This window comes from Bolinopsis microptera, chromosome 1 (assembly GCF_026151205.1).
Source record: "Bolinopsis microptera isolate Bmic1 chromosome 1, MBARI_Bmic_1.0, whole genome shotgun sequence".
NCBI classification, from domain to species: Eukaryota; Metazoa; Ctenophora; class Tentaculata; order Lobata; family Bolinopsidae; genus Bolinopsis; species Bolinopsis microptera.
In genome coordinates, this window is record NC_087072.1 from 1,037,128 (window position 1) to 1,049,913 (window position 12,786).

The 12,786-nt window shown below is 40.8% G+C and overlaps 1 protein-coding gene across 1 annotated transcript; it reads right to left on the reverse strand.

Annotated features, from left to right (window-relative positions):
- Window positions 1-5,091: 5,091 nt before the first annotated feature.
- Window positions 5,092-7,436, reverse strand: LOC134813780 (gelsolin-like protein 2). The gene is made up of 6 exons (XM_063821664.1): window positions 7,101-7,436; window positions 6,736-6,826; window positions 6,389-6,545; window positions 5,959-6,213; window positions 5,689-5,833; window positions 5,092-5,507 (listed from the first exon to the last, which is right to left on the reverse strand). The coding sequence occupies exons 1-6, from the start codon at window positions 7,399-7,401 to the stop codon at window positions 5,335-5,337; spliced, it is 1,122 nt and encodes a 373-aa protein (XP_063677734.1). The 5' UTR covers window positions 7,402-7,436; the 3' UTR covers window positions 5,092-5,334.
- Between the last annotated feature and the right edge of the window lie 5,350 nt (window positions 7,437-12,786).

Consider the following 12,786-nt stretch of genomic DNA (forward strand, 5'->3'; position numbering starts at 1 on the left):
ACCATATAACTGCACAGTGCACACATGCATCTCGTTCAGTGTTATTTAAATTTCGGTCCCGTCTTTAAAGTTTTTCAAATTGTAGCTATAATTGATTTAAATACAAATTTGTTGTTTTCTTGAAATTTGTTGTTTTCTTGAATTATTGCAGGATTTTTAACCGGTAGATTCTGATTTCCGATCAATCATTATAACTTCACATCAGGTTCATAGATCTAACAATACTGGGAGGTCGTGGTACACTCCACGGCACAGTTTACAATGATTCTTTCTCAGTGGTGATACCCTCCCGTCACACTGATACCACTTTCCAAACAACTGTTCAGGTAAGTGACTAGTACAAGTAAGTGACTAGTACAAGGCCATTATCATTCTTCAAATTGTGGTTTGGTATGTTTGGTTTGGTTGGGTCGACAGGAAAACAAGAATACTGTACAAGCAAATTGTTATTTAAAAATAAAACTGGATTCAACATTCAACACCACTCAAAAAAGTTTCAAAGTTATGGGACTGTTTCACCAAACAGCTGTGTCTTTAACATTTAATTCGTTTCTCCGGGCCAGCTCTTCCAGCTGCAATCCTTGTACTACTACTTCACCTTGTTCTTTAAAAAGATCCTGTCTTGATGGGCCGAGTGTCTGTTTAGGATTGGATTTGTGATGAGGATGTAGTTTTTGAAGGGTTTTTGTCTTCGACGGGCCGTGGTCTTTGTTGCGTAAACGATCTCATAAAGGAGAAAAGTTTAGTTTTTTAAAAACGTCTGAAACTTTGCACAGTGAGTGAGACGTGAGTAAATGAAGAAATTGGCCATCACATTTAGGTTTTGTAGTTTCAGCACTGCCCGAAGTGTAGTGTTGCTGTACTGCAACCCCATGAACATGCCTCCAAACACGACACTGAAAGGCAGGGACGAGAGGAAGTAAATCCCCACGGTTAGCAGCACTGTGACCACACCCTCCCACCTCACTGTCTCCCCGTGCCGGGATCCAGCCCTCCAAGCCACCACCAAGAGGAGAATGGATGTAGCTACTACTGTAATGTTGGAGAGGATAGCAATGATGGTGATAAACCACACAAAATACTGGGAATACCAGGCCGGAACACTGGTCGAGTAGTAGTCGTAGTTACAGCTGTAGAACATGTAGCTGAAGGTAATTGTTTATCTTATGTAAAAGAAGTTTACCACTAGTATTGGGGTAACGCAGCAAAGTGCAAGAAGCCAAAGTGCACAACAGATAGTATGTCCTAACCGGGTTGACCAAGCACCAGTTTTCAGAGGGTACTTGATGGTTATCAGTTTCAAGGTGGCTAATGCAGATGTCAGGAACACGGTCCCCAGCCCACACAGCAGTGCAATATTGAACTGGACGTGGCAAAACAGTTCTCCCATAACCCACCTATCAGTGATTAACGCTAAAGTGACGGGGAATACTCTGGTTACAGTTACGAGAAGGTCACTGATTGCCAGGTGCTGCATTACTGTTATCATTACTTTAGTGTAATATGTAGGCTGGTTGCAGCAGTTTTAAAGGACCAGTTAACTGAAAAAAAAGTTATCCTCATATTCTGACAGATTGTGACAAATAGCAAACTAAGCAACGAGTCGAAATTCCTAAATCTCTAACTGCTCTCTAACGCGTGTAAATAGCGTTTGTATTATTTTGGCGATGACGTCATAAAGTCCCTCACGCGCGCAGAAGAGCTCGTGAGACTGTATTTTACAGGTAGAAAATGGACATAATACAATCTTTTCCCCCAAATAACTCGAAAAGTAAGTAATTTAGGGTACATGTTGCTTCATAAGTTGTATATAAACATGGCCATTCTGCACAATTTGCACACATTTAAAAACCTTTAGGGCCTTCATAGCCCAAGTTACCAGATACCCATAGTTTTGCATGATTTCTGGAACCATAAATCAGTTTTTCGCCAATAACTGAAAAAGTAAGCACTTTAAGGCATATGTTTGTTCGTAAGTCATATATTAATATGCTCATTGCGGTTCTTTTGCACCCTGTCTAAAGACTCTATCACGATCCTATCGAAAATGGGCTCAGCACCACGCCCAAAATGGTTTTTGGCAAATTTCTCGAAAAGTAAGGATTTTAGGCCATGTGTTGCTCAATAACTCCTATATAAACATGCATATGCGGCTTCGTTTAAGCCTATTTTGAAGTCTCTACGACCTTCAGAAGCAAGGGGTCGGTTACGTTATTGGGTCAATATGGGCGTGGCCCTCCTGGGTTTTCTCCACGGTCAAAAAAATGTCTCGAAAATCGTTTATTCATACCTTCAGGAAGGTCTGTGCAAAGTTTCGTGAGTATTTGAACATTTGCAGGTTCATTTCCATAAATTTCCATAAATGACTGGAGTACACAACTTAAGAGTTAACTTTAGAGAAACTCATAAGTCATCTATCTCAAATTAAGCTGTTAGTGTCCATGATCAACTTGTGGCGACATAACAATGTTTTACGTGAAATGTAAAAATCAGGAGTAATATCAAAAGTGTGTTTTTAGATTAAAGTGCTAGCTCATAGTTTTAGAATTGTATAGATTATAACGTTGGTCGTTTAGCCATCTAACAATCGATCGTGCCGTAATATATGGCCAGAGAATAATAGGGTCTTGGAATTTCTATAATTGTTCAGTGGGTCGATTGACTGAACACGTTTGCACTTGGTATTTAAACTTACCAGTAGTTTATTTATGTTATGTACCGATGATAATGCAATTAGGATAACAACTAGGTAAGCCGTAAGTCTAATTCAAAACACACTGCACACCGTACACTCCGAACAGTATTACTGTTTGGTAAACCCGAGACCGGGTATTTTGGCGGGAATTCTGTTCCCACGGCACTGTTCTGATAGAAGCTACTTCTACTAATGGTCCCAGAGGAACGGCCGTAAAGTAGCCAGACTTTTTGTCTCCTGTACTGGCTGACACATGCGGATTATAGTTATAAATTTCGCTATGCTATAAATATAATTGCTCTCGGAATTGAACAAACTCCTACTTATCTAGATCGTTTCTAAATTCGTTAGAGTTTCATGGACTGGGGAAAAATAATCGGTACAGTCTCCCTAGCTGCTTGTGTAATTAAGCAATGAAAACAATCTAAAATTATCACATATGACATAAGTTGTAATAGCAGAAACTTTCTAATCGTACATTCACCCGCCACTGTTCAAGAACCTATATCACTGCGTCACACGTGTTTTATTGACGATGATAAACATTTGTAATGTAAATTACGCTATGCAAGCGCGCACTGAGGGACTTTATGACGTCACGAGGCCACAGCTTATTATTGCAATAACACGCGTTACACGTACGCTAGAGAGTTGGTTCTTTCGACGATACGATTCTTTACCAGTTTGTCACAGCTGATTTAAATCTTAGCCAAATTGGAGACTACAAATTTTTCAGTTAACTGGTCCTTTAACGTAGTCATATTTTAGATTAGTATAAGATTAAATTAGATTAGTGGAATAGATTATGGATGGTTTTGCGGAGGAAGGCACGTGTTAGTCAGGTTACTGTTATCATTACTTTGTGGAGTTTGATGGCTTTATATTTGATGGTTGCTATCAATATGATCCTGTCCCCGACAAGTGACACTGTTAGAACAAATACGTTCCATAGCATCAACAGTGATCTTCCTGCATCATCTTTGATTTCATAGATAGTTTTATTGTCTGTTTTCATGTTAGTTACAATAAAAGGGGATTAGCTCTGTAAATCAGAATATGATTTAAATAAGAGACTGTTTGCCACGAGAAGAATATTGAAAATGCTAGCGTGACGCACCGAACTGATGTAAGTTTACTGTTTATCCAGCTGGAGGCAAAAACAATAAATATATAAAGATACACAAGGACCAAACTTTCTAAGCACTGACTGCATTTATAAAAAGGTTGCACAAGCGGTCATGAATTGCAATAATTCATACGTTTTATATTAGGACAAAGTTAGGAACAACGTCAGCTGCTCATATCCAATGTTGTAATTTGTATTATTATATAATCTGTAAAGAAAGTGTACTCTTATCCTGGCCGGTGTTGAATCCACAACGCCCTCATGTTCAGGATGTAGAATTTATAGTATAACTTATAGTTGAGCTTGTAGTTTTAATTGTGAGAACATTTACCCTCCCACAGCTACTCAATCCCGCAATTAAAGGTTACTCATTTCTAACTACTCCCCAGATATGAGATCCCTGGAAATATTTGTTTTGTTTCACTTTCTGTCTTCACTTTCTGTTTCACGATTCTAACGGCTCATTCTCCAGATCACCTCACCGTGCTCAGAAGTGATGACCCTGGAAGTTTGTCTCTCGGTACTGTGGGGTAAAAATAAACAATGTAAAATCGTCAGCTGCACCGTCCAGGATGGTGACAGGTAACTACTAACTAACCATCTGAAGAAACTTTCGGAGGAGAAATTACTGACCAGTAACAATCTTGTTTGCCTGCGAATATTATTATTTCCTCTCTGTCCAGGATTGTTTGTCAATATAAACAGTCACCAAACAGTCAAACAAACACCAACAAATAGTCTAATTGACATGACTGTTTAGTAAAAACTATTTGGTTTAGGTTCGAAGACAAGAACAGGGGAGATGAGGCGGAAGTAGAATACGAAGCAGGGGTGGTGGACTCCTTCTTCAACCCCCGAGCCTGGATGAAGTACACTAACCCTGTGGAGTGGTTCAGAGGGGGTATGAGCACCGCCGAAGGGGTGATCATGAGTGTAGTCATCCTGGTGACCCTGGTGCTGGCTCTGGTGCTGGCTAGGGTCTGCTCATGTTGCTCTTGTTTAATAAATATTATTAAGAGACTTTGTTGTTGTGCTAAAAAGGCACGTGCTAAAAGAGTACAGGAACCACCAGCAATGGTTACCAAGCAGACCTCTAGGTCTGGACTTGATGGACAAGCTATATCTATGATATGATACGCATCAGTTAGGTGGACACCGTTGGAGCAAGAGGTCCAAATTTCAATTGGCTTAAAACTAGCTTTTAATCAATCAAGTTCTAACTTTTGAGTTCTTTGTTTATTTTATCATAATATCAACAAAATTAACTAGGTTTTGATGATAAAGTTATGTTTATAAATCTCAAGAATTGTTATCATACACCAAAATCTAAAAAAATACTCTTTAAAGTTTATATATTACAATTAAATGTCAGTCATTATCTTCAATTAATTCGTTATTTAAGGTTAAAATATTGCCGTTTTACTTCAATAGTCCAATACAATTACAAGGTTTTTGAAAGTTCATTTATGAACAGAGACCAGAAACAGTTACACCTATAAGCGACGAGGAGTGTTTATTTCTTTCCGATGGTCTCCTGTTTACAGGGTAGGTCCGTCTCCTGAACCAGGATGGAGATAGGGCAGAAGGGGTGGCTGGAGTGGGCCAGGTAGGTGGATGCGTAAGAGAAGCCGTTAGCTTTCTCTCCGTCACTAGCTCCGGTTCCAATCCATACGTAACAATGGGCACCTGGCCAAGAAGAGGATTTTAGTAACGAATATTTACATGGATTAAAAATATCATTTATTCGTTACCACTGAAGATAACTCGAACAACGAGCAACCATTCTGATATTTTACTTTGAAAATAAAACATTAAAGTCACTAAAGTAACAAACTACAAACGTTACTAGAAATAAGAGATAACCTACCAGTATCGACAATATAAACGTCTCCTTGGTCGAGGACGAGTCCCTCAAGGTCTGCTCCCTTGCCAACTTCAGCGAAGTCGTAGCTCTTGTCAGCCTTCTCGGTGAGTCTCAGCACAACCCTGTCTTCGGGTTTAGCCTCGTATCGCTGCAGACACAGAACTTAAAATATCCAAACATACTCCAACTCACACGTTAGAAGTTACCCAAAGTACAGTTATTGCATTGGGTGATTGAAATGTTAATAAAACTGGACAAAACAAGTTTGCATACCACATTCTCCTCTTTAGGTGGACCCCCGTCCCGGAGCGACTTCATGATCAGCCTGGTTCCATCACAATCCTCATCGGAAACCTCCATCTTGGCCTTGGGTCGGTCACTCCTCAGTTTAGCGCAGTATTGAGCTCCTTTCATTTGCTCGTCTTTATTGGCGTTTTTACCGTTGAACTGGAGAATTCGGAGACCAGCGTCAAGGACGAACACGTCATCAGAGTTGATTCGTTCCTTCCACATTCCAACCTCCTTAACCTGGTGAAAAGGAGAAATTAGATTACAGTTATTTGCAATTTGGTTATGCAATTTTAAGCGATTAATTAAGCAATTAAGCAATTGATATCAATAAGCATTTTGACTGAAATAGTCGACAAACCGTCACGGTATGAAAATACCGAGACAAGTAACTACTATTAAGGTATTAACTAACCACAACGTCAGTACGACCGCCCACCAGTTGGAGAAGTCTTGGCTCGTAGCACTCTGGAGGCACGTGTCTGAAACCAGTCTCAGCTCCTCCCTCCATAATGGAGATCATGCCGTTGAAGTAGGTCATGAACAAGTCAGACTCGTAACCCTGAACCTCCCTGGGAAGTGTTGCCTACTATTATTTTAGCAAGGGTGTTTATCAGAGACTCAATTCATAGCCATTTATTGCAAAATATTGTTAATACTATGGCTCTTTTAATTGAAGTGACGACATTTACGATTCAAATTGATAAAGTTAGCATGAGAATTGAGAGGTAAACTTTATAGTATCAACAACTTATATATTACCTGTGTTGGATGGGTTTGTCGTCCAGATAAGTGTCCAATTCAACGGTCTTATAGGCGGCAGTTCCGTACTCATCTTGTGTAGAGTGCTTTCCTGGGGGAATAGTCGCACGTTACCGAGGCAACCGGGGGGAATAGTCGCATGTTACCGAGGCAACCGGGGGATAGTCGCACGTTACCGAGGCAACCGGGGGAATAGTCGCACGTTACCGAGGCAACGGGGGGAATAGTCGCACGTTACCGAGGCAATTGGTCACTGGAGATTGGGGCAACCGGAGATTTAAGGACAACTATAAAATTGAAAGCTCTTTATATTCTACTTCAGATTGCACTGTGATGAGTGTTAAGGAAGCATGTGGTGAACTCACCAATCCAGAAATGGAGATCATACTTGATCTCGTCCTGCTCCAGCCACGTGTTGAGAATGATGTAGCTGTCTCCGCTGTAGAAACTGCTATAATCCTCTTCTGGCCAGTCAGTCACAATGAACTTCACAATCCTCCAGATCTTCAATCCCACTTTGGGCTCGTCACACTTCTTCCAGGCTGGCTCCTTGCCAGCAGCGTCCTTCTTCACCGCTCGGTCTGTGTCAGACCCGAACAGGGCCATGTTTGAGTCCTTCCAGTCATACTCCTTCGGCTTCACCATGCCGGACTTTTCTTCGCCCATCCTGAGTTCTGAATAATGTTCATTATTAGTAAATAAAGAACAACATTAAAATTAAATGTGATCAAATGTGATTTTATAAGCATAAATGAAGGAAAACTTGAAATAAACAGATCAACTGGGAGTCAGTCCTTGAAACTTGAAAGGTTAAATGCGAAAATTTGATTATTAGAAAATATGGGGAAACAACAGAATTAAAAAGGTAACAAGAATCCCAACACAAAGTGATACACAGCAGAGAATACAGTACGCATCCGGCAAAGGTTGCGTTAAATCCACTGGCTTCCCAGTTTGGCTCCGCTGATTGGCCAGCTTAGGTCACGTGGTGTAGTGGCAAGCTGTGATTGGCATTATACAGCCGCGAGGTTAAAACAAGGTAAATGGTTAGCGGAAAGGTTCAGGATGTACTTTATATTGAATAAAGTTACTTACACTGCTAATCTAGTTTAATAACTGGAGGCAAACTAAGCACCAACAAACGTTATTAACTTTAAGGCCTAAACTTGGCGATATATTTGATTATTTACAATTCAGCAAGGCCAAGATTAAATTACAGTTTGTTCCAAAATAATGTTATGTAATATTGACACCGGTAAAACGAACTGTTGGAGTATTACACAACATAATAATTATAAACAAGTAAAATATCCCAAGAAAGAGAGGACTTATAAAAAAGTTAAAGAAGAAGCCGACCAGCAAGTGCAACACAAACTCTCCGTGCAAGAACTGGTGGGCTGCGGAGGAACTGTCATCACTCGGTTAAATTCCACAGCAGCAGGCCATTCTGACAAGAATGTAAAACCGCCATATTTAGCGCTCCTGAAATATAATTAGTTAACAGTTCGACTACAATTACTCCTGAAGGAAGTTACAAATAAGCGACTTGCAGCGGCAAGAGGAGACGGTAAGTGTCCCATTTCAAATAAAAGCAATAAATAATATAAGCAAGTCGTGACGATCTAACGGCAGCCGCTAAACTGAAATGACTTGCTTTTAACATAATCTCACATATTTGACGAAGGTGTTTTCAGGGGTTGTCCGCGTCAGCACACGCTATTCATCGCTAAAATTCCTCAGAAATCTGTGACTAAGTCACACCCGTTTGGATAAGTGGTCACGGATTATCATTCTTCGGCATGTCAAATATAATATTTGAATATCATGAGCTCTGCATACGGTCGCCATGACAAGAGTTTTATGTTAAGTAATCTTATACAAATTACAAATACTCTAACACTGACAGAAACTTTAAAGCAAAGGATTGCGCCGCTGCGGTTTGAGACTGTTCATAAAATCTAAAACTGAATCTCAGAAAATATAACCGACATTTTTAGAACGGTTTAGACTATAAATTAAAGCTCATTCAATCTTCCACCTGTTAGTTTGGAACCTAACGTGTATCAAAATAACCGTACAAGCTTGGTTTTAATTCGTGTAAAATAAAGAGAAATCAATAATATGCTTTGTCTAAATGCTGAAGGAAGAATCGCAATAAATTAATCAAAAATGTCGCCAGTTTCAAATGACAATAAGCAATTGTTGCTGTATTGAAATAAAGTTATGATAACAAAAAAAACACTGTGTAGCTCTCCTTGTTGGAAAAAAGAACCAGCTGGTTACTCTCCAACATCAGTGACAATTTTCTCGCTTTTATTCAAAAATATGATTTAAATAAACTTAACTAAGAAACAATGCACCTATTGTGGTGGCTGTTGCGATGGCTGTTGCGATGGCTGTTGTGGTGGCTGTTGTGGTGGCTGTTGGGATGGCTGTTGTGGTGGCTGTTGGGATGGCTGTTGTGGTGGCTGTTGTGGTGGCTGTTGGGATGGCTGTTGTGGTGGCTGTTGGGATGACTGTTGGGATGGCTGGTCGGATGGCTGGTCGGATGGCTGTTGTGGTGGCTGTTGTGGTGGCTGTTGTGGTGGCTGTTGGGATGGCTGTTGTGGTGGCTGTTGGGATGGCTGTTGTGGTGGCTGTTGGGATGGCTGTTGGGATGGCTGTTGGGATGGCTGTTGGGATGGCTGTTGTTTTGGCTGTTGGGATGGCTGTTGTGGTGGCTGTTGGGATGACTGTTGGGATGGCTGGTCGGATGGCTGGTCGGATGGCTGTTGTGGTGGCTGTTGGGATGGCTGTTGTTTTGGCTGTTGGGATGGCTGTTGTGGTGGCTGTTGGGATGACTGTTGGGATGACTGTTGGGATGACTGTTGGGATGACTGTTGGGATGGCTATTGGGATGGGTATTGTGGTGGTCATTTCGATCTCATCCGGCTTTGGTGGCTTATTAAAGCAGTTCAAATAATTGTGCCACAACTTCTTCAGTTTCTTAAAAACGAACCTAAAATATTCAATTATAGTCTCATCGTATATCCCGATTGGATTGATAATCGAGTTGATAGGGAGGAAGAAAATGCAAAAAACAGAATAGAAGTTTGAGGTGTCAATCAACTCTGTAAAGTTGATGATGCACACTATGATGAAAGGCAGCCACGTCAGCACATCTGTTAAGATAATTATGGTAATTTTCCTCTGAAGTTTCCGGCTCCTTTTGGCAGCTTCTGTGGTCCTATTTTTTGCAACAGCACCTGAAACATTTCTTGAGAAGATGCTGATCATGATGTAACAGCCTCCAATTATCAGCACACACACCAGATTTGTAAAGAGAACAGCCATAGAGAACCAACGGTAAGGAGTGTTCCCTCTCACAAAGTAACTGAACAAACAGAAACCGTTTTCCCCGTAGAAACCTATGCTAGTTCCGGTGACGATGTTGTTTTCAAACATTTCCCTAACGAGGTGCCGAACAGTTCTCCAAGGCATTTCAGTCTGTAAAGATATTCCACTGTAGATTCTACCAAAGTAAGCTTCGAAGATTTTCATGTGCTTTCTCTTATTTGGGGCTCCAACAAAAAGAGAATTTTTTTGATAGTTCAGATTTTGAACAAAATAATCCTCCAGTGTTATTTCTGGAAATATTGCGAAGAGAAGGGCACCTAAAAATATTGTCAACACTGCAGCTGATAGATATACTTTTTTCTTTCTTGACAAACCGTCCGCTGGTGGAACTAGCGATCTTATGGTGGAAGCTCGGATGATGCTGAGGATTGTCATTGAGTAGAGGGATACCAAAGAGCCGATAGTGGATAAAACTCCCAAAGAAACACAGAGCTTGCTGGTAGTCCATTCGAACTGCGTCTGGCAAGAGCTCTTGTTAAAGAAACTGTCAACTACAGCTAGCATCAGCAAGAACAACCCTTGCAGCAAGTCTCCAACAGTAATCATCAGAACAAAGCAATTATTTACCAGTGCTTTATCTTTCTTTAGTTTGGTGCCTTTAAGAAGTCCGTGGTAAAGAGCGAAGATGTTCAAGATAATAGAACCTGACCCGAAAAGCCACGCAACAACGAGCAATATAGAATAGTTGAACATCTTCACCTGGTGGTCACACTCCTCATTACACTCGTCTGAGATGTCAAAGCAATCAAATATTCTGTCGCACTTCTTGGAGAGAGGTATGAACTCTCCTGATTTACATTTGAAATTATTTATACAGTCTTCCTCATCAGACTGATCTTTGCAATCATCCTCTAAGTTGCAAACTTTTTCAAACTCAATACAGACCCCGTTGTTACAGGCAAAGTACTCTTTGCTGTATCTTTTGCCATCATCAACTGCCAAAGATAAGGTGTCGTCTTCCCCCAACGAGAAAACAAGTTTGGACTTCGGAAAGTTCAGACAGTTAGATGCTACCAGTGGTTTTAGAGGACAGGCCGCTGCAAAATTACAATGACCAGCACATGAAACATACACAAGGTACTCTCCGAACAGATGTCTACAATCGATATATGATTTGGCATAAACTTCTGAAGTGGTTACATAAGAATCTTCGATTCCCGCTACTCTTGTTTGATAAGTAAGCCTAGTGTAAGAACACTTTCCCGCATGGTTCTCAAGGTTACTTAAACCTTGCAAACAGTAAAGCAAAGTTAGACTTACATTTTGTCTCATTTTCACTTGACTGATGACCTCATATTCTTTCCGGGCAGCAACGCATACCTGAGAATCGCAGTTATTAGAGATTCCTGAGCACACTCTATCTAAGTTTAGTCTACTGTCTGTTTTAGGGCACTTAAGTTGAGTTATCAGACTGCAATCTATAGCGCCACGTTTACCGGTAAACGAATGTGTTACCCGAGTCCCCGATCCGCACTCCTTGGCCCATGCAGCAGGATCTTCATCTATACTGTTCATGCAATCCACCACCCCGTCCAAGATCCATTGACGAGGAATGTTTGTAACAGACTTGTTGTAAGAGAATCTTCTCACACAGCCTATTTCAGTGGCAACTAAATCCTCACAGAAGAATTTGCTCTCGTCATGTCTGTTATTGCAGTCGCCGACACCATCGCATAACTGGTGCTTGTGTATTTTACACTGAAACTCCGCTTCTATGCAGACATCATCCAAATTGTCATCACAGAGAGCGAAGTTTTTGCAGATGACATGCAGGGAGATGGTAGTTGGGTAGCCGTTCACATCGCATATCAGAGGGCTGATTGTGGAATAAGTACAGTTCATCTGATCTCTTTGCTTATCGCACATCTTAAACACAGAATCGGGCAATGAGCATTTCGACCTAGGAGTTAGTACTCTGAACTGATCGTAAAGCCCATAGCAAGTTTCCGCCGTGTTGCGGCACACTAGCTCATCGAATCTATTGGCACAAATGTTCGGCAGACCAGTACATAGGTTGTACGGTTTAATGTATACATTTATATTATCCCGGTTCTTACAAAAAATCCCTACAGTCATGTTGTGACATTTTGCTTCGTCATCGCAAAGTGTACAGTCACATTTTTTATCGCACATTAAATCTTTTCCTATAACTTTGTCCTTAGAGGGAGGATCAGAAACACACTTGTAAACCCGAGGGGTTTTTTCGCAGCCGTACTGATCTACTTTTACTCCCCCAATTTCATTATCACAAAATGTAACATTAGGGTCTGAGCACCGTTCTAAATCCCAACGTTCTTTATTAAACGTTCTGCCCACTCCTGAGCGTGCAGTCATTGAGGCTAGTAATGATTCAGCATGGTAAGGGTTACCTATGGAATGAATTGGATCGAATAAAGTAGATGACCAAATACAAATTGGTTCCCCACATACTGCAATCTTAGGACCATACACTGATCCCTGAATATTTTCTCTTTTTATGACGTTGAAGGGTTCTCTGTACTTCTTAGTTTCTCTCGCGGGGAACGATTCCGAGGATTTCATGGCAGTTTGACAAGAGCTGTGACCACACGCCTGGTAGAAGGTAGTGTCATTTGGACAAACCTTCGAAAATTCCGTCTGTTTACACGTATTCATTGTGACTCTGTAAAATCTATT

What these genes read in the sequence shown, in the direction of transcription:
- LOC134813780 (XM_063821664.1), bottom strand. Translation starts at nt 7,401, where the DNA reads ATGGGCGAAGAAAAGTCCGGCATGGTGAAGCCGAAGGAGTATGACTGG. An exon ending in GACAAACCCATCCAACACAG is followed by an intron (nt 6,546 to 6,735) that starts GTAATATATAAG and finishes AACACTTCCCAG; the next exon opens with GGAGGTTCAGGGTTACGAGT. An exon ending in GCGGTCGTACTGACGTTGTG is followed by an intron (nt 6,214 to 6,388) that starts GTTAGTTAATAC and finishes CCTTTTCACCAG; the next exon opens with GTTAAGGAGGTTGGAATGTG.